We start from the raw sequence: 26,723 nt of genomic DNA, 5'->3' as shown, positions 1-26,723 counted from the left end.
GCTGCACAAAGAAAGGAAATTCGATATAAAATACTCAAAATTAGCAAACGAACATTTAATCAGCACAATAAATTGTACAAATTGATTTAAAATAACGGAACGATTACAAACACCGCGCCTATAGCAACCTTGTGCGTCCTTGCGCAGCTGTCAACAGTGTCATCGGGAATGTTTTCGTTGGTGTTCTATTTTTAACGTGCAAAAAATTGATTATTTTCGATAGGGCAATCACTTCCAGGTGTTTTTTCTTCTATTCCGTGTGTGTGTATTCTCCACAAGGAAAATCTGAAATTGGGCCAAAATCTTTACCATACGTTCTACGGGGGCAGTGAAGGTAAAACCTTTTTTCGTGTGTTGTATGTGAAATTTTCGTATGTTAAACCGTGTGATGTGCTGCAACTATTACTACACAGCCCAAACGATCCGGCCGTACCAGTGAAACACAGGCGAAAGACTATGGCCTTGCTGCGGAAAATTTCCGGAGTGCTGAATCGTGGTGTCGGTGGATTGTCGAAAGGCCCAGTTCATCCGGTGCTGCTGTCCGGAAGATATGGAATTCATCCGGCGCACTGGAGGCTCCTTTCCACGCTCTCGGGCGGACCGTCGCAGGCCGCACGGCTTGGAGCGGCGGGTGAACACACCCTGCGGGTGGTGCCCGGGACTGCTTGGCAGGACTCCAATCGGCAGCGCCAGCGAGGATACAAAAATTTCGGCCATCAGCATGAAAAGGAACCCCTGTACACGAAGCTGTTCTACGTGTTTCTGTGCAGCGTGATGGTGGGCTCGTGTCTGGATTGGAAGAAGTAAGCAAATAAGCCAGCGCAATGTGCTGTGCTGTGTTATGCCATTCAGCTGACCGATTTGTATTCTTTCCGTTTCCGCGACAGGCTCGGGGCTGCAATTAATTGGCCGAAGGTGGACGCTGACGCCGGTGTGGAGATGGGCAAGCAGAACGGCACCCAGGAGCTGGAGCAGGAGGAGGAAGATGCCGACGCGGAAAGCGATGTCGATGCACAGGGCAGAAAGAAGAGTCGTAAGGAAAAGATCGGTTTCCGCGATCGCAAGGTAATGTGATGGAAGGATGGGAAGGAATCGGACGTTGCGAAATGATTCCCTTGGAAAGATCACCCTTTGTTTATCTAGTCCCAAAAATAGATATCATCGATACATGCATATAACGTAAAGTTATAATTTCGTTTGCTTATCTTTTTCTTTTTTCAAATTCGGATATTACAACCTCCGAACGCTCCTTTATCTTTTGCTATCGTTTCGATGTTACTCTTTATCATATTTTTGTTTTTGTTATCTATAAAATAATTGTGATTATTGTACCATTTTTCTTTTTCACCCCACTTACGTTTTATGTGCTCCTTCGATGCGCGCGCGGACGTCTCGCGGTTTTCGATCTGTTCTATTTGTCGCACCCAATCGTACGAACACCTTTAAATCCGTGTTTGGATTTTCCCGTCGATGTCGATACCGCAACCCAATTCTGCTTCTCCGATACCCGAATTGCACACACATACACACAACCGCGCACGCTTTCGAAACAATCACCCAACGCGTGGTGGTCCACTTCCTGCCCACGGGCCCGCCTGTAAATGTCAACCGACACATGCTCTTTCTCTCTATTGCTCTCCACGATCATCATCACCGCCCTTGATGTAAAAATGCCTTTTGCTGTGTACTGTTTGCTGTGTTTGCTCAACTGCTGCCGCCGTGTACAAACCAAAGATCATCGAGTATGAGAACCGGTTGCGCACGTTCGCTACGGCGGACAAAGTGTTTCGATACTTTTCCACCATCAAGCTGATACACGGCGAAACGTCCACGGTCTATATGACACCGTACGACTTTCTGCGCGCGATCACACCGGGCATGAAACAGCCGGAGGGTAATGTTGGCAGCAATTTTGCATTTTCATTTGTATTTTTCATCCGTTTTTATACGTACGTTAACAGATGTGTGTGTGTGTGTTTAGGCTCAATGGATACTAACATTTTCCACCGTGTAGAGTAGAGTGCAAGTCTTAAGAGGGTCTTAACATACAAGACCGATCAGAAGGCTTCGAGAACTGATAGATTACTAAACGTATATTATGTCGACTAACAAACACATAGCCATTTGTGTATTCGTGTGTAAACGCTAAAAAGTAGTAGTATTAGGCTAGCAAAGAGAGATTAATGTTGTATAAATGTTTAAGTTGATAATTAATGGCATCTAAAGGGTCCAAAAAGGAGGATTAAGATTATGTAGCGGTTGGTTCTGGGGTAACTGATAATCGTCGTAATTTAGGGACGTAATACGTACAATACAAACTAAATGATGAATCAAATATTGTTCCATAAAAGTAAACGGTTTAACCCGATTCGCGTTAAAGGGATCCTTGTTCTTTCAAATACCAATTAAGATTATTATTTTTGAGTATTGTTTCATATAATTTTGTAATTTATTTCCCAACTGTTCAAAAATGTTCCTACTCCATGTCAATGAGTTTTGTTTTTAGTTGTTGCATGATCATCATCCGGCCATTGATCATCCCTTCCCATGTTGATATTGAACATTGAACAGTGAATCATAACTTGCGCTTATGTCGTCAAACTACTCTCTCCAAAAATTTCCCCCTGGCAGATTATCGAATATGAGAACCGGATCCGTCAGTACAGCACGCCCGACAAGGTGTTCCGCTATTTTGCCACCATTCACGATGGCGTCGAGGTGTTCATGACGCCGATCGATTTCCTTACTAGCATGACACCGGGAATGAAACAACCAGAGGGTATTTGGACTTACTCGTTGTAGTAGTAGACGTAGCCGTTGCTCAATGTGCGGTTTTATTTGTTAACAATTTAATTTTTCCTTTTTTTGTTTTTTGCTACTGTGTAAGATTTTGAGTTTGAGTAACCCGCAAGCACTGTATAAGAGAGTTATATTTAAATTGCACGCTCTAACTATGTTTTTCCTATTGTAAGCGACAAAAGGAAAAGGTGATTTAACCGCTTAACTGCTTTCTGTATCGTTTTAATTTCACCACGAAATGCAAAATATTTAAGCACGTTTTTTCTCTTCACTTAAACACACCTTTGTTAACACGTGGCAGCAGTGTGTTCAATTGTTCATAGTTATACTAACTTATTTGTTTATACTCTTCTCCATGACACCCGTGGCGCCCGTATCCTGCCCTCACGTTCGCCAGGACTTGGACTCGATCAGTACAAGCGATATGATGCGAAGGTAAGTCTTACGCTTTGTTATCTCTGCCCTTACTCTGTCCCACTTAATCCACTCCATTAGATGTACTTAGAATTCACAAATCACACACTTTTACACTTACACACATATACACATCTCACCTCTATACAATACAATTATCATGTTTCTTGGATTATTCTAAGTTATTTTGGACTCAATTTTTTACGAATAAATCTACATTTTTTGGACACACTTCTTACCTCTGTGCTCTACACTTTTGCTAATAATACAAAGAAAAACAATACTCGATTTATGTCTCACTCACTCTCTCTCTCTCGCCCTATCTCTCTATAATGCAAGAATGTGTCACAAGTTTTAGAACGTACATTCACTTTACAATTCACTTTCGACTTATCGGCATGAGTCGAATAGTTTTCCGCCACATTCGCCTCATGACACTGTACACTACCTGTACATCTACTGTTTCCCGGTTTTTCTTGTTTTGTTCTTGAGACAGTTTGTCCACATTGTCAATTTGCTCTTGTAGTTTCTTCTCTTTTCTTCCTCACCCGGTCACATACTCTGTCTCTTCTCTATCTTGCTTTTAATCTCCTTTCCCTTGTTTTTTTTTTGATAATTGTTCGCTTTCCGTTTTTGAGGTTTATTGGATGAGTTAAGGAAGTCAATGTATTTGTTCTTTACTTTTGGTTTTATAAACTAAATCTATTCTATGTGCCTTATTGTGTTTTTGTGTTTTTGTTTCTCACCACCTCTAACGTGTGTTTTCTCTACAAGCCAGTGTTGTTATTTGATTTTTATTTCTTCGTTTAACCATTTCGTTTCGTTCATGTACTATTTTAGATGTGTTTTATTGCTTTTTGTCATTATATCTGATGGCTTTATTTCTTTGTTTTAAGCCAATCTTTGCTGTGCGCATTGAGAATGGACACAACTGTTTTCTCTCTGTGTTGATGTAACATTGTTTTGTAATATTGTATTGTTTTCTAAATAATTATGCTATGTTCTTTTTTTTCTATTTTGAAGTTTTTATTTGATTCTTTCACTATCGAGTAAGTTCCGCAATACGATGCGTCATACTTATCATCTTCATCTGGCCATTTTCACGACACTTAACGTTTTATTCAACCAATTGGCCAAAACATGAGTATAGGACAAAAAATATGACAAAAGTTATAAATAACGATCGTTTTATGGGAAAACAAATAAAGCAACGTTTAAGCTATCATACATTTTTTTCTAGGTACTACTTTTCGTGTCATTTTTGTTTATACGCTCACGGAAACATTTCAATAGTAATCTCGCTCTAGCGCATTCGTCCAAAACTTCTTATTCCCCTTTTCACTACTTCATGCCTGAACCACTATGTTAACTAATCTATTGCTTTTGATGCTCAATCAAACTTTTAATTTCGTGTACTTTCAGAGCATTGAAGAGGTATTGCATAAAAAGTTGGGGATGAATTTAAAACAAAAAAACCAAACGAAACGAAAGCATAAACACACACTCTTCGCTCAAGATCGCTCAGACGCGAACCCGAACGAATGAACTAAAAAAAAAGCAAAGCCAGTATCCCCTTGTTTATCTCGCTGACTACAAAACTATTTTATTCCAACTATCTCTCTCTCTCTCTTTCTATTTCTAACTAACTATCTTTGTCTATTTGTTTCTTTCTTATTGTGCTCTATTTTACATCTAACTTTTACTGTCTATTGTTGAATGCTGTTAGAGCGGTTGTGTTTTGTTTTTCTTGCTGGCTCTCGTTCGTTTTATCTACTTACCATTCTCTAACATTTGCTCTTCTCTCTTGGTGGTTGTTACTTGAATGCTATCGTTTTTGTTTAGTTTTACTTGGCGCTATTATAAACAATAACAGTCTCTTAGGTGGCACCTGAATAGCATTTAGTATTTCTTTAGTTAATGTGCTATTTTGCTACCACTACTAACAAGCGGAACGTTATTAGCTCTTCAACGGTAAAGATAAACACAGACAGAAGGGTTTGCGAATCAAACCAGCAAATGAAATGAAAGTATTGGTTTATGCACCTCACTTTATGAAAAAAAGCAAACTGTTTGCGCTATTGCCTGCACATAATGTTTTACTAGCTGTTGCAATGATAAAAGAAAGCTTAATAAAAAAAATGCACGAACTAAATTGACACCTTGCTTGCATGTGCGTGAGCTATTTTTTCTACTCGAAATGTGAACAATTAATAACCATGCTAAATCCGACTCATATCTTTCTCATAGGCTATATACATACCATAGGCCATTTTTACTCTGTGCAACATTTACTGCAATAATCATTATCAAATTCGAGTTGAACATTGTATCATAAATCCTTTTATTAGTTTATTCCTCACATTTTTTCTTTCCTTCTAATTCTAATTAACCGATTCCATTGGATTCATGTGATATTTTTCACCGCTCAATCACCGCCTCCCTTTCGGGTCTTTGGGACATTTTAGTCTTGCTTTTCCATATTCTGCTCCATTTTTCCATTTCCTTTTTCTTTCGATCTTACTGCTCGCTCTTTAATTTAAACATTTCTCTAATCGGACCATGATTTTTTCGGCTCTGATCAATGAATCGATGTTTCTTTCCTTCGTCCTGTTTGGTGTGCTGTGTTTGTGCGTGTTGCCCTGTTTAGATGGGCAACGCAGTTAAACTTACACTTTAGCTTTTTTGCTTAAGGATAACCAGGTGTGATACTAACAAAGGAGTAAAACTACTGCACACTGTTTTTGGTGTTCTCGTTAGTGATGTTTTGCAATAGTACATTCAACGATTCTTTAGCTGTTAGTGCTAAGACTGTTTCTACATACTAACATAAACAAAATCTCGTGGTTCTGCTTGGTTCTGTGGGAAAGAAATGGAAAAAAATCATATAATTAAATTAGAAAGGAAAAAGATCAGATTATGCAAAAGTAAATAACAAAATTAGCTACTACTCTCAAAAATCGTACCAACATTTCCTTCGTTCAAGCAGAGCACGTCCGAGCGGCCCCGATATAGATTTTCGTTTCGTATTTATTAATGTGATGTATTTATGGGTGAAATGGTTTGCGTTTTCCTGTTTTTCCCATTCCTTAAATCTGCTCTTTTTTACACTCCCTTCCTTCCCCCAGTCCACATCCTTTTTTTTCCTAATTTACTTTTCCACTTCGCGTTTGGAGATGTTTTCTCTCTCCAATTATAATTTAATAAAACGTTGATTTTAATTCCATTTTCTCTTATTCTGCTTTGCTTTTCTGTCGAACAAATTCCCCGAATCCTTTCCCATGCCAGTTAAAAAAATGCTCCCTTTCCCCACCCCACCCCCTTACCTCACCCTGTTGCTCCCCGCTGCCTTTAAGCCTGTCTCGCTCAGCCTTTTTGCCGTTTTGGTTTGGATTTTATAAATATATTTATATACATAGTGAAAACAAACGTAGCCAGCAGAGACCGAACGTCCCATCCCCTACAACGGTAAACTAATGTGCGCACGGGCGCGTCTTTCCCTTCTTCTAGAGCGTCTCGACCCGGCTGGATCTGCATCTGGACAGTGACAGCATCTTCTACAAGCTCGGTGCGTACGGGCTGATCTCGTTCTCCGACTACATCTTTCTGCTGACCGTTCTGTCAAGTAAGTAGGAAAATAGTAATGATGATTGTTGTGCTTATAATTTCATCCTTTCAAACCGGTAATCGGACGGTTTCGAACCAGTTTTGCATAAACAAATGTCGAAAATTCCAAAAGAAACCACAATTGTTGTACCAAAAACAAGTAGACGACAGCTGGTTGCAAGTGGTTTCTATATACTTTATAACTTTTATTGAATCAGTCTATCCAAATGTATCATGCTGTGTGTGTATGTCTGTACGCACACTATCGACCCGCTGCCCCGGTGCTCGGCATTCGATCGATAGACGATTCTTTCAGTAGAGTATGTTCAGTGATGTGTTGTGTACTTAGTGTAGCCCACTGACTTTTGCTCTCACGAAACCCCGTGGGTATATCTTTTGCCGCTTTACTACTATTTCCGTTTGCTATTTCTCGGTGTGCGTTCGTGTGTCTATGTGGTGTTAATGATGGAGTTTATGGTTTTATGGTTCTTCGCCATATTGTGGACTTTCTGGAAAGTGTAGATGTACTCTCGTTGTAAATGTCCTCTGTTCTACTTTTATACTTCTGTTGTGCTTTATTGTGTAATTATCTTCTCTTCTACGTTCTTTCGTCATCGTTTCATCCAACTGCTACAGTGTGTAATGTTTGTATCTCTGTATATGTTATCGTTTGTATTTGTTCTTTGGGTTTGGGGGATTGTTTAAAAATATCTCAAAGGTACATAGTTTGACAAACGACGAAATGAAAACATATTTTTTTATGTATTTTTATCCTATATATATCTACGAACCGTGTTGTGTAATTAATGTGTGGGGGTTTTAGCAGGTTAGCAAACTCTCTGTTGCTTTCCTTTGTTGCTTTGTTTTCTCTCTCTCTCTCTCTCTCTCTCTCTCTCTCTTTCTTCCTCCGTTTTCCGTCTGTATTTTCTGTGTGTAGATTTTACTTCAACGTTTTCTCATGTTGTTTTCCATTTCTTTTGCTGCTAATGTTACTTCCACTTACTTGTCCACTTACTGTGTTTGTTTAGATAAACCTGTTTATTAATTTCATACCGTTTTTCGGTTAGTTAAAGTTCTAACGTTTGTTTTATGATTTGTTTTGTATATTTTGTGTGTGTGTGTGTGTATGTGTATGAGTGAGCGCGTTTAATATACTCTCTAAACCGGGGACTATAATTCTGTAGGTTTTTTGTCATGTTGTTTCATTTCATAAACAGTGTTAAATTGATTTACAGATGAAGATAGAGGGTTGTAAATGGTTTTGTTTGTTTGTTTGTTTGTTTTGTTCATCATCGCATAGGTTCATATATGTGTGTTAATGTATATTTATATATATATATAGGTGTAGTGTTTTTATATAGTCACTAGCATCAAGGTTGTTTTACGATTACATTTCGAGTTTTGCCGATAGTATTTTCTTTTGCCTTTCCGTCTCCTCCTGTCATTGAAACGTTTCAATCCTACATATTAACATCGTCGTGGGTTTAGTTTCTTTTTCGCAACACACGTTTGTTTTGGCTTTTCTTTTAGATCACACACACACACTTGAACTCGTTCTAGCTACAATTTTACGATGAGAATACACGACAGTGGTTTTTACGACACGTTTTTTTTTTGCATTTTTGGAAAAGAAAGACGTAAAATCAAGTACATTGGGTCAAAATTTAGAATTTTGATTTGTTTAGTTTTCCGAACGTTGTTGTTTGTTAAATATGTTTATCAAAACCATCCCTTGCTCAAGTGACTCTCTTCTTTTCTCTCTATCTATATCTTTGTTTCGTGCTCTTCCATTCGCTCTAGTTCTCTAGTTCCCTTGTTCTACCTTCACCGCTATTAGTCTCGTTTGTCGCGTTTTTTTTCTCGTTTCGTGCCGCTGTTTTCCGTTCGATGCGTGTAAATGTGTTTCTTTGTTATAATTATTACTTCCACCACGTGTACAACAGGGTATATCGAACAGCTCCGTGCTACTACCATCTTACCGTTCTTCATTAATCGTTTTTTGTTTTGCTTTGGGGGTTGTAAATAGTTCGCCACCTATTCTAGGACGTAGACATTACCGGGCCGGGGAGGGAGGGGAACAAGTAGTTCTCCGTGCGAATATTTCACGCTCGATTTGCAAACTACAGAAGTGTACACAGTGTGTGGTCTCTTTTACCCTACACCAGCCAGTCCATTTCGTGAAAGCGCACATTCGTTCTCTTCAAACTTGTCCTATTTTTCTACACGTTTATCATCACGCCTCAAGGGTGAAGCAGGTTTAAGCTGCTTTCCGTATGTTGTTTTTCTTACTGTTTGGCACTTTGAACCTCCCAAAAGGTTTGTTTGCGTTGTTTGCATCGCTACCACATCTCATTTCGTTACATCGTTTCGTTACCCGGTGGTGCTGCTGGTTCGGCTGGAACAGGAAGCGTTTTAGAAAAGCAATCAGGTGATCGCAGCGGACCAGGGAGAACAAGCATTACTAAAAAGATGCTGACTGAAAAAAAAACACATATTCTCATCCTGTCTATTCTGGCTAATTCTGGCTACTATCTATTGACTATTCTGACACTAAAGAATGTTGCATTATCTGTACTCTGTCTCAGGTTTTTGCGTGGTTTTTGCCCGGTGGTAAAAAGTTAACGATTAAAAATCCATAAGCTCTCACACGAACCGTTCCCGTCGCCTCAACGCTGTGCTCTCTGTTCGGTTGGTTTAAAGGATTTTTTGTGCTAAATAAGAGCATGCTTTTTATAAGAGCATAAATATACCGTCTTTAACAGTTCAAATAACTCAACTCGCTCCTTACACTACACAAGGGAGCTGCAGTAGTAGCGGTGCCGGGATTGAAATTTTGAAGCTATAACTATCTTCCTAAGTTTGGTGGCGTGTAACGCAAAAAACTCACGGCGGCGGTTGAACCTATTTATCACGATTTGCAGTGCAGCAATTTGTATATTAAAAAAAAAACTAGAAATATTCAAACACTGGGAGGGCCATGAGATGGCGGTGAGAGATCGCTCACTCGCGCACAGGTTTGAATGAAGTATAATGTATAAATATCGGTGTACACTTTGGTTTGGTTGTTTTGTTTTGGTTGTATAAGGAAAAAACATTCATCTTCTTTGGTGAATTTCTAAAACAATTATCTAAACATCTAAACATCGCTCACATCGGGTTGTCGGCTGTCGGTGCCTAATAGATACACACTTAAGCACGCACACACGCACCGTAATCCTCGCACCGATCGCCCTGGTCCTCAAAGGGACCGGCAACACAATACCAACTGTGGCCTTTCTTTGCAACTGTTCAGCCCATTTGTTCAGTTTTTAGTCTTTTAAAGTACTTTGCCCCTGCCCCGGGTCGTCGCTGCACGCTATCCGTAATCGGGCGACTGGACGTAGCCGTAGTACTTGGTGCTGTTGTACCCGAACAGCTCAAAGTCTAGCTGATAGATCTCCAGCACGTCCGTGAGCAGCTTCTCGTCGATTTGTGCAAAGTATCTGCCAAAACGGGAAGGACAAAACAATTCATTAATCTTCTTCCCCTAATTGCTGCTTCCTGTAACTCCGAAACACTCACCTCGGTATAAGGTTCCGGGTGTCGCTCGTCGACCGGTTCGTGATCCAGCGCGCCTTGTATCGCGGCATCTTGTTCAGCAGCAGCGTCTCCAGCCCGGCCTGCCGTATGATGTACTCGCTGTCCCGCTGGAACGTTTCCATTTTGGCGATCAGCGTAAAGTTGATGCTGCAGGGCGTACAGAACGAGTACACCGGGCTCCAGTGCTCGTCGAACCGGCCGCCCGACCGGTAGTGGCTGACGAGAAACTCGAGAAACTCGCGAAACGTCGGCCCGTGGGGTGGTTTCTGTAAATGGCACAGCATAGCATTAGCCTCACCCACTTTGAGAGGAGATGCAAAAGCAAGGATTTAATAACACTTACCACACCCTTCGGTGGGTGAGCTTTGCGGAACTTTTTCACAATCTGTTCGCCGAGCAGCTTGTAGTACTTGTTGCGGCAACCCTCCAGCTTGTTGCGGTAGGCGGACAGCAACCGTTCGAACGGTTCGCGCACGATCAGGAACGAGATCGTGTTGGAGATGTAGTCGTTCAGCTCGTTCGCGGTGGGTCGGGGAAACCGTTTCCGGGCGAGATCGATCGGTGACGCTTTCGTCCGCTGCAGGTACTGCACACTGTATCCTCCTGTTGGGGGTAAGCCATTTAGTGTGTTTTATGAGCTCCTTTTGGTCCCAATTCCAATTCCCTCACAACTCACCGAGTATGTTGAAATAGTACATCCAGGTGCTGCTTGCCGCCTTGAAGATGTTGCACCAGGCAATGCCGTGCCCGGGCGAGATGAAAAATTCCCACGCATTCGGCGGATACTTCCCTACGATCCGGTGCTCCGCACAGACGTTCCACAGCACCATGCGCCGCTCGTTAAAGTCCGTCTCGGCGGCGGCATTCATCTCGTCCGAGTACTCGTACACCGGATTCAGGGTGGAGTGGTTCGACCCCGCACCGCCATTCCCATCGGCGGCCGGCGAATGCTGCTGCAGCGGTGGAAATTGATGCCGCTGTTTACTGCCACCCCCGGGCGGTGGTCCCTTCAGGCCGGAACCACCCTGCTGCTTGGCACGGCCGCCGCCGTGATGGTGCCGCTTGTCCTGCCACTGCAAAAAAAGGAAAGAAAGAAGGAAATGAGCAAATATCCATCAACTTTTCATACTCGCGACAGAGCGTCTCCGTTGGGCCAGCCAGCCGAGACAAGGGGTTTGGACTATTGCAAGAAAGTGTAGTAGTTTTGCATTTTCATTGCGCGCGCGAATGGAGGCTTTCGTCTGCCGGGGGAAAAGCCCACCAGGTCTGCAAACCAACCACTGAGCTGCGTGTGTGTGTGTGAGTGTTTCATTCTATTATTCATTATCCGAGCCAGGCAGTTTGCAATCAACTGTCTGCGTCGAGAAGAGCGGTCGCCTCGCTATTTCGCTGAACAATTCAAACTAACTCATAGTCAAAGAGAGCGCCTCGCCCGCGTCCATGCCTCGGTGGGCAAGATCATCCTCTCCCTTAGCGGCTTGGGACAGAAATTCGCATTTGAATATTTAACGAGCTTTAGCGTGTGTCCGTTTCCCAGTTTCGCCGGGTTCAGCCCAGCTGCTGTGGCTTTCCCGGTGTATCGTTTTTACAAAGAACCGGGCAAACGGCAATGGAAAGCTTTATGTGCTGTGGAGTCGTGTTTTTCGATACACTCTTCCCTATGATGCCTTTGTGTTTGTGCCTGCGTGTGTGTGTGTGTGCCTGATCCTTTTTGATGGACACTAACGGACATTACGATGCTAGTTTATACATGAGGGAGTAGAGTGTATGGAGGGCATAAAATAGGACTAGAAATGGAAGGGCGAGGAGGACGCTTCCATTAACGTTCGCCGTCCAAGAAAAGTCTTAAAAACTTCCTTTCGGGTCGACTACCCCACTTGCTGCTGCTGCTGCCGGGCTGGGGCTTGATCGATGAAGGTACGCAGAGAGCGATTGGCACGCTGGGAACACTTACTGGTGTGACTGTAGCAGTTTAATTTATGTATGGAGACATTCAGAATGTCGATGATGATGATGGAGCCGATCAGTGCGGAGATGATTGAGCTTTCCGCACACCGCATCAAATACTCACCGCATCCAGCTTGCCACTGCTGCCGGCGCCGCCTGCCTTTTTTGCACCGCGCGACGTCAGCGCGGCAAACGAAGCCATCGACGCGAACGGCGAGGTAGAGCCGGACGACGAGGAGGACGACCCGGTCAGGGCGCTCATCGATTCGCGCAGCAGCAGCATAAAGTACAGCCCGAACACGACGACCAGTATCGCTATCTTGAGGCACAGGTAGCAGCGCCGTTTGCTGAACAGCTTCACCGGGCTCGGTAGCAGCGTGCCCATCTTGCGGAATCGATGCTTGTCAGCGATGCTGCTGCTGCTGCTGCTGCTGCTGGTTCCACAGACCGTTGCTGTTCCACTGCTGCTAGTGGCCCCACCGGGGCACAGGACGGTCGCAGCCGCACCAGCCGCTCCCTTCAGAAAGGTGGATTTGCTAAACATTGCACTGCTGGGCTGGGGCTTTTACCAGCCGTGGCACACCAGTGGCACCATTTGGAAATTACGCTCGGAAGATGTGTGCTGTGTGCTGTGTGGTTGTTGTTTTAACTTACACTTTTTGGTTTTACATCACGCTGGAATTATACTTTTGATTTACACTGATTTTTCTCGTTTTAGAACATCCATTCACCGATGCATTACTGTTGAAGGAAGCGTTACATATATTGCCAGCAAATGTTAAGGAATATTCACTTTACGAAATTAGAAAAAAAAAAAACACACGGAGGCTTGTCTAGCGAGAGAACTCCGACTCCGACCGCGAAGCAAACAACCACCGCGAGCTGAGCTTAATTTAGTTTTCCAGTAGGGACTACAACTTCCACCGCCATTCCTGGTCGGTGATGAAAGGTTTTCATACTAATTGAGTCATTAAAAACGTACCGTCCCATCCCCTCGGGGAGGGAATGTACACTAGGTAGGAATAGGTAGGCGCGTGTGTGTGTGTGGCACCAGAGGGAATTGCTTCCTTTTTTTTTGGTCGAGGAGGACGGGCAAAACAAACCAAAGGCAACGAAAGAGAAGGTAGGAGGAGGGACCGTTTGTTTGTTTTTATTCAGCGCGCGTCCTTCGTCGTTGCGCGAACTGCTTGAGCGCTGGCTGTCCCTTTTGTTATGCTTGCGGAAACGGTGATGATGATGGTGGTGGTGGTGCCTCCGTCCACACCGTCCGTCACACAACAAACTAAAACCCCAACCCCTCAAACGTAGGGTTTGTAGTGTCCGTGTTCCGTCCGGATGTTTCTCGTTGTACTTGTGTCATGCGGTACAAATACTGCGCGTGAGAGAGAGAATGGGAAGGATGCAAAAGTGAATCGGTATCGGGGAGAAGGTGGTTGACGTGTTTTGGTTGAATTGTTTGCAAACACCGCCGTGCCTGCCGTGTTTTAATTGGAAAGCAAAATGGAGTGATAAGTAGGAAAAAAAAACGCGCTTGCTAATACTTTCGTTTTGAGTAGATTTTAGAGTGGGCTAGGAGATTGTAGAGAACGATGATGCGGGGAGGCAAATATTGTACATAGATTTCATCAGCCTTTACAACCTTCCCCGGAGAGGGGTGAATGTTATAATTTTCCCTTCGCCTGCACCAGTATTTGCTTGCGCTTGTACGGGTGTAATGAAATCACAACACACAATCACCGCGCAAATCGCGCAAATCGATTCGTCTTCGTCCTGAAGCAGTAGAGATTGGTCGTATCGCAAAGCTTGCACACACTTGCACATTCATCAACACACACACACACACACACTGAGAGACACTATCAATTGGGAGGAAAAACGTAGCTAATAAGCGTCGAACTGTGAGGAACATCACATCCAGTACACGCTTTAGGAGGGGAAAAGCTTTACCATTTTTGTGCACTGGCACCTTACTGCTACCACACCACCACCAGAGCGCCGTCGTGAGTCATCGCTGATTGCACTTTAATCGTCCCAGGCCCTCCCTCGTAGAAGAAGCAAAATGAACCCAAGATGTGGTGTGTGCCTTTATCGATTGCAAACCCAAGCATTACCACACATGATAACGCGTACACAACCCACAACTCGCTGGAAGCTTCCGCACGGCACAGCGTACCCGTCACACACGCACGCACAGTAACGGTGCTGCACAGAAACGCACCAAACACACCTGTGTGGTTCGTCTGCCTGTTCTGTACTGTTCCACTGGCCAGCTACCTTGGACCGGGAGAGCGTGTTTGCCCACTCTTCGAGCGTGTTGTGCAGCCAATGCCACCACCTTGTTGAATGCAGCACCAGGGACCGAAGTTCAAACGCGTCAGCAGCCTGCTCCGGCGTTCCGTTCCGTCCGTTCGTGTGTTTGTGCCTTCCAGTTTTGCACTATTTGCGTATATACCAGCACCAAGCCTTTTGGTGCGCTCTTTTGTGTATGTATCCTGCTACGAGCACGCACACAATGATATCCTGAGATCCTTTTTACCCCCAGAGCGCAACCAATACACAGACACACACGAACATAAAAGAGGACGCGAACTCACCAATACAACACACTCGATGTGTTTCCTTTTGTGCTGTAGATAGGAATGGTTTCCCCCCCCCCCCCCCCGTAGCAGGAAAGGACACGATTTCAACAGCGCAAAACGTCCGTTTGTGTGTGAAAGTGTAGAAGCGTCTCTCTGTGTGTGCGTGTTTCGTGGAAGCAAGTCGACCCAAAAGCGCTTAAAAGCTCTAGCGCATTCACTTTCTCTCTTCACGCGAAAACAGCTTCATGTTCCTCCTTTCAGCTGAGACCACCATCCGGCTGATGTGTCCCCCCTTTCACACACACACACACGCACATACGCACGGGGCATTTGCGTTTGGAGTATCTTGTCCTTGTCACGTTTTTTGGCACCAGCAGTACCATCGGGCCAACTTCGCAGGATGGCACTCGCAGGCTAGCAGGCATTCGGGACAAAGGAAGAGGCGCGAAAAAGCCCAAAAAAGCTCTCCCTCTCTCTCTATTCCCCCTCATTCCACACTTGCAAAGCGAAGACAACACTTTGGCGCCACTTTTCGGTGGGCTGGCAGCCAAAAATGAGAACGCGCGGCTCGTTTGTGTGTTGGCATCCGCCAAGGCACGGGGAAGAATGGGTGCTGGCGCTGGTCAAAACGTTCACTTTCGATCAGTGTCTGTTCTTTTTTCTACTTTCGGGGGAATTTTCGGGGAGGGGGATGGTGTCTGGAGCCGGATTGGGTCCGCTTGTACTACTACTTGCCACTTGAAGTTGGCACAAATCCAGCGCATGGACACGAATCATAAATTATCAGCTCAGCGATAGGTTCTGGGCGGAGAGGAAAGGGAAGAATGCAGTGTGGAGAGTGTCCCATTGTTTGCCGAACCCCATTCAATAGTAGGAATTGGGTGCAAGCATTGACGTTGTGACGTTGTGAAACGATTTTGTGACTTTATGGCCCAAATCGTTGCTCGCTCGTCAATGAAGTGTGTGTGCTTGTGTCTGTCTGTCGTCCGGTCGCTTAAACCAATTGACACTCTCCTTTGGGGGGCAAAGAGACCAAGCAAAGGTTCGCTCCTCTGTCCGTGCGTGCAGCAAACGATTGGAACTAATTAAGGGAAGGATTTGCATGTATCCTGCTATCGTTGCCTGTCATGCTCTGCCCCTTGAAGGACGCTCCTCTTCTCGTCCGCAGCGAGGGAGTGTTTGTAGTTTCTCCCACGAGGGAGTGTGTATCGCGACAGCGCTGGGAATCACGACGGGATCCCACTTTTGTGTGCTATTCGTTGTACCGATGATGATTAGTTTGATGACGGGGCATACACAAATCCCAGCAGAGACGGCCCCAGCCCCTTCATGTCATCAAAACATGGGTGTTGTTTGTTCGTGTTGTTGATGTTTGTGGGCCCGATTCTCTAATTATGTGCGCGGGACCATCCGCCCTCGTTCGCGGGGCCCGTCCGTCGTATCATAAACGTGGCGGTTTATTTTTGCGTGCGGTGACCTGAGCACGATGGTCCCTGTGCGGACATTTGCCTAAAAATGTTTTATTGCAATATTAAAAATGTCAGTGGATTTATTAAATGTAGGATAATTCTTCGTTTTCTTCTTCTTCTTCTTCTTCTTCTTTTTCTTCTTCTTCTTATTCCTCCTCTTCTTTGTCACAACAACCGTTTTCGGTCGAGGCCTGTCTATACCACGAGTGAATTTTCGCTTTCAGTGACTTATTGGTTTACCCATAGCAGGATAGTCTGTCGTATGTATGGGGGTACGGTCCATTCGGGGATTGAACCCGTGACGAGCATGAGTAGGATAGTTATAGTCGTTACCTCCAATTTTTGCCTCTCAGGCATCAATTTTTGACTCAATCTAACCTGTTTTAGTGTCTACTTCAACAATTTTCGACTCTTGTAGGAATACCTTTATTAGGCAGTTGAGCAGATTTATGCCAACTGTTATTTGACATCACAAGACACTACAAAATCGTGTAAATTAATTGCTTTTTTTCTGAAAAAAAAAGAATTTTATTTAATTCTCAAGCCATTGCCACTTGCAAATACATACCAACTTTTTCCACTCGTTTAAAACTGCCAAAATTGGCTTAAAAATGGTTCAATGAATGAATCAATCAATCAAATGACTAACTATTTAACTTAAATTTAATAAAATTGCAACACACAATTTCAGACATTACGTTAAACTTTGCAAACACTTGCAGTCCAAAACTGATGGGTTAGAGACAAAAAATTGATGCGCTCTGTCAAAACTTGATGCTTTAGGGGCAAAAATTGTGATACATTGTCAAAAATTGGTGCCTTATACCTGCATCACACGAAGCGTAAACTCAAAAACTACGTTTGATTTGTATGGGATTTGTATTAGAGACAAAAATAGGTGAGTTAGAGATAACATTTAGCGGCAATGACTAGATTTAGCATAAATTCAAAATTTCTATCAATTTTATCCAGCAGTTTGTGAGACATGCCGATTGCGGGTTTTATTTTTTGGTGCTTGGATTTTATTTATACCAATACAAACATTTATGGTCGGCAAACCAGCTATTTGGACAGGATTTTTGTCTCTCTTCTTTCACGGTCTCTTTTCTAAAGTTTAGCTTTATTGACTGTAAATTGTATATTTATGAAAAATGTCACAATAAGTGAAAACAGCTCATTGAAAGTTAAATGATCCCGCCCTTCTTTTCCTACACTCTCATGCAGTTTAAACTTGAGAAGTCACTGAATCATGGCAAGTCATGGTGTTAATTTTTCCTCAAAATTTCAGCTGCCCCTAGCTTCCTCTGTTTAAGTTTTAAGCATTTGAATAAAAATGCTTTCCTCGTTTTTCACCTCTTTCACTTGCAATTGATGAAACTGATGTTTTCCCCAGGAATTACACTTAGTTGTGTGTGTTAAATATCAACAAATGTGTTACTCCACTTTCGTTTTCAAGCTTTGGTACAGTGGCGCCATCTGGATGGGCAAGCATAGCAAAGCACACTGAAAGAGCACACCCAAACAATAAATCTAGGGAAACGACTAATGACAAAAATCGAAACCCAAATCATTAATGTCCGCTCATCGCTCCGAGGTGGAACCACCGTGGCTGCGGTCGCTTATACACGTGGGGCAATATTTTACCGCACGGGGGTTCACAATATTGATGATGTTTTTGGTTCGCACTGTTGTGCGCAGTGCGTTTTAAAGTTCATTTCATTTCAAGGCCGGTGGAAATGTCGCTCTCGAAAATGATGCCTTGCTAATTTTGCCCCATTGCGTTAGAGATATTACTATTCTGCGTCCATGCGAACAGCGTGGCACAAAAATCCCAAAAATGTGTCTGTTTGTGTCTATTAAATAACGTGATTATCCCTGTCACCCAGTTGCTAGTTTGGGATTGTATCGGCATGCTCTCTGCGCCATTATCACCGTTATAAGTGAGACACGTTTTTACCATTATCCTTTTCCACATTCCAGGCATACCGTTGGGGCAGAAAAAAAAAACACACACACACAACTATGATGTGTGTCGGTTAATCAGTTCCGAAAATAAACCGGCAACCAGAATGCTTTACCAGAACATTCTAGTAGTTTGCTTCTCTCTTACCACTCCCGCTCTTGCTCTCTCTCTTGACCATGCTTGCCTTTCTTTCTTTTTTTGCGCACACTATTTGCACTCGGTGCGCTCGGTTTCCGGCGTATGTTTTCCTTTCATCCGCCACGCGCACCAGCCAGCTTTCGCGCGAACAAACCACCGGGCGTCTCCATCGTGTATTGATTGTGACCTGCGCGCGCGAAATTCCTGGAATGCTTTTGCCTCCACCCCCCCCCCCCCCCCCCTCCTTGTGGGGTCGAAAGACTGATGTCCCTCTAGACCCCTAGCTTGATGTCATCAAAGGGTTTAAGTTGAAAAAAATGGGTACCACTACTGTGTGAAGAGGGGAGTTTTGTTTTGCTTTGAGCCCTCCTCTACTCGTCGATGCAAAAAGGATCGTCGAACCGATGTCATTCGAATGACGTGCGTCCTCCGTTTTTATAGTGGAGGTGCACATCCGTTTCGCTATTTGTTTGTGGCTCTGTAGTGTATGAAGGTTCTCTTTTCCATCATTCGACACGCTTTCAAAGGAGCGTCATGCGCGCCACCACGCGCGCACGTTCCTGTGAGTGTGTTCGAGTGTATATTTACTAACGATTGCACTTCTCTTATCATGCATCCCAAACACACACACACACGGGCACACCATCCGTCGACAACGTTCGAAACAAGGCAAACGGCTGTTAAGGAAACGGAAAACCAACACAAGCGCACCATGGCTCTCCGCGTGTGGGTATGTGTGCCATGCTTCCGCTTGTTTTTGTTGGCCCGCGGTGTACCAGTTCGGTGCGACGAGGTACTGCCTTGCCCCTTACCGGACGGCAATACCACGGGAACCACCCGGTTGAATGTCAGCCCCCCAACCCCATCCACCAACGTGTTCTACTTCTTTGTGTTGGTACGTTTTCCTCTTTGTTTAAACCCGTTGCATTCTGTTGCATTTTGCTGTGTTTTTGTTGTTGTTGTCCTACTTCTGTGAGGAGTTGGGATTGGAAGACGGAATTCTTTGCAATAGCACAAGGCTTTGAGGCTTTGAGCCTCGTCCATTTATCCACACATCCATCCATCCTTCCTGTTGTTTGTAGCGCGTTTGTAGCAGCACGGGAAACAGGAAACACTACACTGCTGCACTCTTTACCCGCTGCTGGCAAGCGCAGGGTTGCGGGCTTGGGTGCGCACGGGGCAAATGTATCGGTCGGGAGTGTGTCCTTAAAAGGAAGCCTAAAAATAGAAAATGCTTTCCCGCTGGGGTAGTATCAACAAGGACAAAAAACGGGGGCGCGCTCTCCGGATGCTTTCCTTGTTGACCGATGGAGGAGGACGGGGTCGTTTTTCATCGTGTGTTCTTGCTGCAAGACAAGGTTTTTTTGTGTGTGTGCATAAAACGACTCGGCTGGAAGGCTACAAGGATGTGTAATTTTATGCTTGTAGCAAATTTATACCCAAACCCAACAGGAGGTCGTTCTTGGGGGTGTGTATTAAATTCAACGCTCTGGCAGCGAACTTCTCGCGTAACATGCAAAGGATCTGACCGAAACGAGCCGTAGTAGTAGTAGTTGTGGTAGTTGCCGCTCCTGTCCGTGTTCTTCGATTCTCGGCCAACGGAAACTGGTCGGTTGTAGCAGATGAGGCAATTTCCGGTTCTTCGTTCAAAAACGGACCGCTTCCACGGTCGCGAAACGCGCTTACGCTCGCTCGGTGACCTCGCTCGGACATCGGAAAGGCGGAAATATAGCAATTTTCGAACCATTTTCGCTGCTACCACCTGCTGCCATGTTTCGCGTAGAGATAGAGAGAGAGAGAGAGAGGGAGAGAAAGACCAGGTTATAGAAAGCTTTTGGCCGTGCCGGCGCTTTGCTGTTGCTGCTGAAGGGTTTGTGTTGTAGCCGCGTAGCGTGTAGTGTGTAGAAAGAGTTATTATTGCCAAAGCTGTTGCGCTCTGTGTGTGTGTCTGTGCTGCCCTCCATGCTCCTTCCAAGGGCTGTAGGTTGCGCTGTGGCTGCTTGTCTTGTATATCATTCTCTCTCTTTCATTAAGGATACTTTTTAAAGCATCACCTAGCACACAGGAAACGTTCTAAAATCAGGTATCGATCAGGATGAATGGGGAGAGCAGCATTAGGTTGTGTTTATATGTGTATGGTTGCGCTCGGGTGTGTGTGTGCGATATTTGATAAACTGTTCTTTTATACCTGTCCTACTTGTTGAGGCAATATTGTAGATAATAGGTTTTTACTCTTTCTTTTATTCCTCCTTTACTCTCTAAATAGAAGATTTAGATGTTGTTTTTTTCTTATTAATGTAAAGTACAAATATTTATTTCACATTACTTCTTCTACTTCAACGTTCTCTATTTTGTGTTGTTTATCTTTATATGGTCTATGTTATTCACTTTACATTCAATTTCTTATCTTTAGAGTTAATTTTCGCAAACATCACTAAACGTGTTCTCTCTTCCCATTTTCTGTTTCTCTCTCTCTCTCTCTCTCTCTCTCTCTCTCTCTCTCTTTCTTTCTTTTTCTCTTTTTGCAACCTTCTCCCATCCACAGCATCCCGGCGCCACTTCGAGATCGCGTTCCGGATGTTCGACCTGAACGGGGACGGTGACGTAGACAGCGAGGAGTTCGAAAAGGTGGCGAATCTGATCCGCCAGCAAACGAGTATCGGTAATAGACACAGAGATCACGCGAACACGGGCAACACGTTTAAAGTAAAAAAAGTAATTTTACTATCGTAAAGATTGATGCTGAATTAACGGTTTTTTTTTCTTTTTTTGTTTCGTTTTTTCCCTCCTTTTCGGTGCCGGTTTTCGTTGTTTTTTGTCTTCTGTTTGATGTACACAAAATGTAGGGTGTTAATTCAGCCCTGACGACGTACTTCTTCGGACCGAAGAACGACGAGAAGCTGACGATCGAGAAGTTTCTCGACTTCCAGCAGCAGCTGCAGCGCGAAATACTGACGCTCGAGTTTTTGCGCAAAAATCCGGACGAGAATGGTAACATCAGCGAGGCGGACTTTGCGGAGCTGCTGCTTGCGTACGCCGGCTACCCGCAGAAGAAGAAGGTGAAGAAGATTAAGCGCGTGAAGAAGCGGTATGTGGAGCCTTGTTTCTGTATAAATAACGCAAGATTGGAATTAATTTAACAAACTCGTCCTTTTTGCAGGTTCCGTGATCATGGTTCGGGCATTTCGAAGGAAGATTATCTGAACTTTTTCCACTTTCTCAACAACATCAACGACGTGGACACGGCGCTAACGTTTTACCACATTGCGGGCGCTTCGATTGACCAGGAGACGCTGAAGCACGTGGCCAGGACGGTGGCGCTGGTGGAGCTTTCAAGCCACGTGATCGATGTTGTGTTTACGATTTTCGATGAAAACAGTACGTTGTTTGGGGCCGTTTACCTTATGTGAAGCATTGAAATTAATATTCTTTTAATTTTCTCCTTTCCAGTGGACGGCCAGCTAAGCAATCGTGAGTTTGTGGCGGTCATGAAGAACCGACTGCTGCGCGGGCTCGAAAAACCGAAAGACACCGGGTTCGTCAAGCTAATGCATTCGATACTAAAGTGTGCCAAGGATACGAAACCCGTGCTGCTCGACCTGTAAAAGCGTAGCTTCTCCGCTGAGCTGTGTGTGTGTTCCGGGTCGTGCTTGAAACTTATTGCTTGTTAACGCCAGCACAGCAAAAACGGTTCATTGCAAACACCGCGCAAATGTGCGAAAGCGCGCGCGCATACGTTTGTGTATTAGAGTGTAGACTATTGTTTCAATATGTGTTTTGTTTTTAAAAACGTAACTCGTGCGGCTGCTTGTTGAAGCAACAAAAGGGGCGCGCATACTTGTGTTACCTTTTCCCATCCGTTAAGTTTCTCATGCCTTTTGCGTAAAGTCCTTTGAGGAAAGTCATTACCTACGCATACTACTCCCTTTCCCGTTAGCTATAATGAATCTTCGACGTACTTCGACTTGACCTGTCTGAAAGGAAACAAAAAGGGATGGGCATGATGGGCATGCGTTGCACACGCTGAACAACGTGACGCTTAGCTATTCTCGTGTGTTTTACTGTGTCCATAGCCATGCTCTCTTCCTTCGTTATTCTATTTCGAATAAAATTTTCATACTTTTGAATCTTGTTACAAATGAAATATGTATTAAGCTAGCTGCTTTATAATAATTTGAAAGAATTGAATAACCTTAGTTTCCTTAATTATTAGTAAATTAAATAATTAATTATTTTACTCAAGCATTTCGTTTCAACTACTGATGCGAAAAATGAAATTTTCGTCGGAATCGTCGGCTAGCTCCGAAGTTTAATGGAATCGATTCCGGATAGTAAGTCCGGAACCAGGTTCCAGAATCGATTCCGGGAACGGCTTTGAAATGAGTTCTGGATTCGACTTCGGAATCGGAATCGACTCTGGAACTGGTTCCAGAATCGGCTCCGGAATTGGCTCCGGAATCGTAATCGGTTCCGGAATCGAAAACGGCCCCGGATTCGGAATTGGCTCCGAAGTCAGAATCGGCTCTGAAATCGGAGCCAGTTTCGGCATCTCCATAAGAAGAGACGTTTGGATCCAATAATGCTACGTATTGATAGCCACAAAGAACAAAATTCCAATTCTGGAGTCAATTCTGATTCTGTAACCGGAACTAATTGCGATTCCCAGGTCGATTTCGTTTCTGGAGCCGATTCTGATTCCGGAACCTATTTCGATTCCGGAATTGAATACGGATTTAGCTGCAGAATCGGCTCCTCAAACAGAATCGATTCCAGCATCGGAATCGCTTCCGGAATCGAGTCGGAGTCGGTTTCGGCATCTCCATAAGAAGAAACGTTTGGATCCAATAATGCTATGTATTGATAGTCACAAAGAATCAAAATTTACTTAGAACGATCCATTCTCATGAAGATGTCCGGACTAATTTTGCTACTGAAACTTCTTATTTCAATTCAAGAATTGATTCTCATTATAGAGCTCTGATTCTGTAACCGGAACTAATTGCGACTCCCAGGTCGATTTCGTTTCCGGAGCCGATTTTGATTTTGGAACCTATTCCGATCCCGGAAACGAATCCGGATTTCGCTCCGAAGTCGGTTTCTAATTGACTCTGGAATCCGCTCCGGAACTGATACCGAATACGGAATCGGAATCGGGTAGGTCCAATTCCGAGCTCCCACCACTAGCTTCAACGCAATGCAATTCATCGCGCTGCAAAAACGAACATCGCAAACTCTGTATTCCCACGGTGTTTACAGACGATGTTATTCCTGCCATCACACGTTACGCTCTCTGTTTACCTTGTGCATCTCATCCCCTCACAAGCCCGAACTGTCACAACAAACCAGCCGACAGGGAGCAAACAAAATTGCTCTGCTGCAAAAAGCAAATTGCTTCCATATTAAGTATTTCCTCCCTGCGGGAAAGATGTATGAAAGTTGCGTTGTTTAGCGCCAGTGACAGTGCGGGAAGTGCCAGCAAGTGACTGTAAATACGACCACACGGTGCCGCAGAAAACATGTTCCCCGAAACGTTGGTCTTTGCGCTAGCGCTGTTCATCACGGGCGCTATCCTTTTCCTGCTGATCTACTACGTATCCTTTTCAATAACAAAAACCGACGGATTTACTTTATTGTGCAAACTACACCTACACCGGTTCCGATTTCCTTAACACTGCCCCTTCTTTATTAGCTGATTATACTGTCCGATCTGGAATGTGATTATCTGAATGCACAGGAATGCTGCTCGAAGCTGAACTTCTGGTCCATCCCGAAGCTGGCCGCACACGCCTTTCTTACGTTCGTGCTGCTCATCCACGGGCACTGGATGCTCTGTCTGGTGAATCTGCCGATGGTGGGATGGCTGGTGTACGAGCAGTACCGGGTGCCGGCCGGCAACATTGGCATTTACGATCCGGCCGAAATCCACAACCGTGGCATGGTGAAGAAGCACCTGCGGGACACGATGATCGGATTGGGCTTTTATTTGATTATCTTCTTCGTCTATCTGTACTGGTGAGTGGTGCAGGAGAACGCATCCAGAATCTTTTTGAGGTTCGCCTTTCTAATGTGCTTTTATAAACTTTTTTTCAGCATGATAATCGCCTTACTGAAGGGAGATCCGATTAGGCGGCACGAAGAGGAGGAAATCGTAACCGAATTCTAAAATACTCAACTCAAACGGGGAATGGCAGTACGACCGGACGAGTTTCGGCGATTGTCGCACTCTTAAATTATTCTATTATCGCTGTACGTCACCTTTTTACGAATATTTGCTCCATCTGTAGGCACTCTTTGGGAACGCCGTTGCCAATGTGAGATTAGTCAAGATTAGTGTATTATGATTTCTCGAAACCAGTCTACTTCCTCTAGCCAAAGAATACTCTCGAAGTGTAAGTTGTTTGCATTAAAATAAACTCATTGTGGGACGAATAAGAAGACGAATATGAGCGGTTGCATTATTGTTTTGAAAATATTCATTCGAAAGCTTACGGGGGTGAAATCAATTATCGAATTATTGCGCTATTTATTGCGGTTTCCTTGACAACGTGTTTGAGGGTAGAAAGGGAGGGAGGGGGGTCGTAGCATTTAGGGCATTTCTTTGAGTTGCAAAAATTCACAAAAAGTGCCTTTTGTATTAATTTTATTCCATGGAATTCTTGTGAAAATGCTAAATAATATGCACTTTTGAATACTTTTTTTATATTTTTTCTGAATATTTGATTGTAAAATAATTTTCCCACTTCACCCACCCCCATGTAGCGCCGTCAAACGAGACGCACTGTGTTTATTTTGAAGAAAACAAAAAATAACAACAATATTAAAATATCGAGAGAGAGAGAGAAACCGTGCGTGCGCTTCCAAGAGAGAGAGAAAGAGTGAGCCAACCTTGAGAGAGTCTTTGGTGGGGTGGATGCAAGGCGCCAATGGGGGGTTGTTTTCAGTCTCTCGCGAACGCAGGGTGGATTTTGCTCCCCGGAATTCTCCCCCAGTCTCCCGGGCGGGGAGCAGTTTACCATTTAAAATGGCCGGCTGCACACATTCAACCGTCTCGCCGTTTTCTCGCGCACTCTCTTTTTGGGGGCAGGTGAGCAACAACAACAACTCCTTCAAAAAAGTTGCATAAAAACCGTGCGGTCATGTGGGCTGGACGTGACAGTGTGGTAAATGTGTGTAAATGTTGTTATTGTTTTGCAATATTTATTAAAATTAGTACTATTTTTTGCACATAAAATAGCTCATGCTTGTCTAGCGAGTTTTAGCAGATACGCGACGACTTTTGATATCGCAAAACCTATGTAACGCAACAGCTTGCGCGTGCGGCAAACCAAGCTAACCTCAGAATTGCACTACCCACTGTAGTGCGTGCGCGTAGTTCGCTCTTCTAGCTCCGGCTGGTTGTTTCTTTCGTGTTCGGTTCCTTCATACTCTTGGGCGGGAGATCCGGTTATCATCTCTCTCTCCCGCAGCTTGCTGGGCCCCGTTGACGTACGCTGTGTGTGTCTTCTCGCGCATCACACAAACCGAACGCAAGGGCAGCCGTGCGCTCCAGCAGCAGCAGCAGCAGCAGCAGCAACGCGTACGTGGTGTAGCGCCAAGGCTCGCCAGAAACGTTTAGCATCCGCGAAGGCGACGACGCGCATCCTGGGATCTCTGCCTGTGTGTGCGTGCGTGTGCGTGTGTGTGCTGCACAGTGGTGTCGTTGGCTCATCAACTTTAGATCATCTTGCAACCAAGGCAGGCGCTGCCTTTTCTTCGTACTCCCCAAGCTGCTCCCAAACTCGAAGGAAGCTGCATCTCGCGCGCGCGTGTGTGTTTGTGTGTGTCTGTGGTAGCAAAAAAAAGTGAGTTTTGTTGTGCACCTTTGCTCAGGTGTGCTGGGCGCTAACGGATCATTCCACGGCTCCGGTGCGAGAGCGAACCGCGAGAGCGCACGTACAAGTCGTGTGTGTGTGTATGTGTAGTCGTGTGTGTGCGTGTGTGTGCAGGGGCCCCAAAACGGGGGTTGCTTGGTTGGTTGGGGCAGAGAGACTTTGGTGGAGGTCAGTGAACAAGCGTCAGTGGAACACACCCCACCATTGCCATCTTACCACCAACCCTTCTTCTCTGCTTGTTCCCTTCTGGACGACCGTACCCCGAAACCGACCCGCCCCCTAGCGCGGCCGAAGTGTAGGAAAAGAATGCAAACAATAATATTGGCAAGGCGAGGAGAACGGTAAAGAAAGCAGCAGCAAC

General features: G+C 44.5%; 4 protein-coding genes across 14 annotated transcripts in view; 3 read left to right on the top strand and 1 right to left on the bottom strand.

Moving 5' to 3' along the window:
* The window catches only part of LOC120960141 (carbohydrate sulfotransferase 11-like), a 53,675-nt gene extending 38,676 nt beyond the window's left edge, over nt 1-14,999 (bottom strand). The window contains exons 1-6 of one of the 6 annotated variants that reach the window (XR_007452655.1): nt 14,454-14,999; nt 12,467-13,083; nt 11,072-11,468; nt 10,739-10,998; nt 10,378-10,661; nt 8,749-10,298 (exon numbers count right to left, since the gene is read on the bottom strand). Coding sequence is in view for 5 of the 6 variants with exons in the window: in XM_040384129.2 (XP_040240063.2) it covers nt 10,172-10,298; nt 10,378-10,661; nt 10,739-10,998; nt 11,072-11,468; nt 12,467-12,886 (1,488 nt within the window). In the remaining variant the exon portion in view is untranslated. Of the gene's footprint in view, nt 1-7,715; nt 10,299-10,377; nt 10,662-10,738; nt 10,999-11,071; nt 11,469-12,466; nt 13,084-14,453 lie in introns of those variants that run through there. The other 5 variants (XM_040384129.2, XM_040384132.2, XM_040384130.2 and 2 more) reach the window with 5 other exon arrangements.
* On the top strand, nt 164-22,635 carry LOC120960139 (calcium uptake protein 1 homolog, mitochondrial-like). 4 transcript variants are annotated; one of them, XM_040384127.2, is made up of 10 exons: nt 164-334; nt 414-803; nt 888-1,065; nt 2,632-2,779; nt 3,197-3,234; nt 6,721-6,835; nt 21,037-21,206; nt 21,338-21,579; nt 21,652-21,869; nt 21,942-22,635. In XM_040384127.2, exons 2-10 carry the CDS (start codon nt 457-459, stop codon nt 22,094-22,096), a joined length of 1,611 nt encoding a protein of 536 aa, XP_040240061.2. In that variant the 5' UTR covers nt 164-334; nt 414-456; the 3' UTR covers nt 22,097-22,635. The 4 variants fall into 4 exon arrangements, with proteins under 4 accessions (XP_040240061.2, XP_040240057.2, XP_040240062.2 ...); XM_040384123.2 differs by lacking the exon at nt 2,632-2,779 and adding an exon at nt 1,735-1,894; XM_040384128.2 differs by having other exon boundaries at nt 165-334; nt 21,037-21,197.
* A 1,171-nt stretch (nt 22,636-23,806) lies between these two features.
* Nucleotides 23,807-24,932, top strand: LOC120959186 (protein cornichon homolog 4). The gene is made up of 3 exons (XM_040382395.2): nt 23,807-24,082; nt 24,181-24,503; nt 24,582-24,932. Exons 1-3 carry the CDS (start codon nt 24,008-24,010, stop codon nt 24,652-24,654), a joined length of 471 nt encoding a protein of 156 aa, XP_040238329.2. The 5' UTR covers nt 23,807-24,007; the 3' UTR covers nt 24,655-24,932.
* Nucleotides 24,933-25,844: 912 nt separating this feature from the next.
* The window catches only part of LOC120954627 (1-phosphatidylinositol 4,5-bisphosphate phosphodiesterase classes I and II), a 96,563-nt gene continuing 95,684 nt past the window's right edge, over nt 25,845-26,723 (top strand). For 2 of the 3 annotated variants that reach the window (XM_040374714.2, XM_040374715.2), the window contains exon 1: nt 25,846-26,332. The gene's annotated coding sequence lies outside the window, so the exon portion shown is untranslated. Of the gene's footprint in view, nt 26,333-26,723 lie in introns of all 3 variants that reach the window. The other variant, XM_040374708.2, reaches the window with a different exon arrangement.

This window comes from Anopheles coluzzii, chromosome 3, assembly GCF_943734685.1.
Source record: "Anopheles coluzzii chromosome 3, AcolN3, whole genome shotgun sequence".
NCBI lineage: Eukaryota > Metazoa > Arthropoda > Insecta > Diptera > Culicidae > Anopheles > Anopheles coluzzii.
Note: the sequence above shows the minus strand (reverse complement) of the source record. Positions and strands in the feature narration are given on the sequence as shown.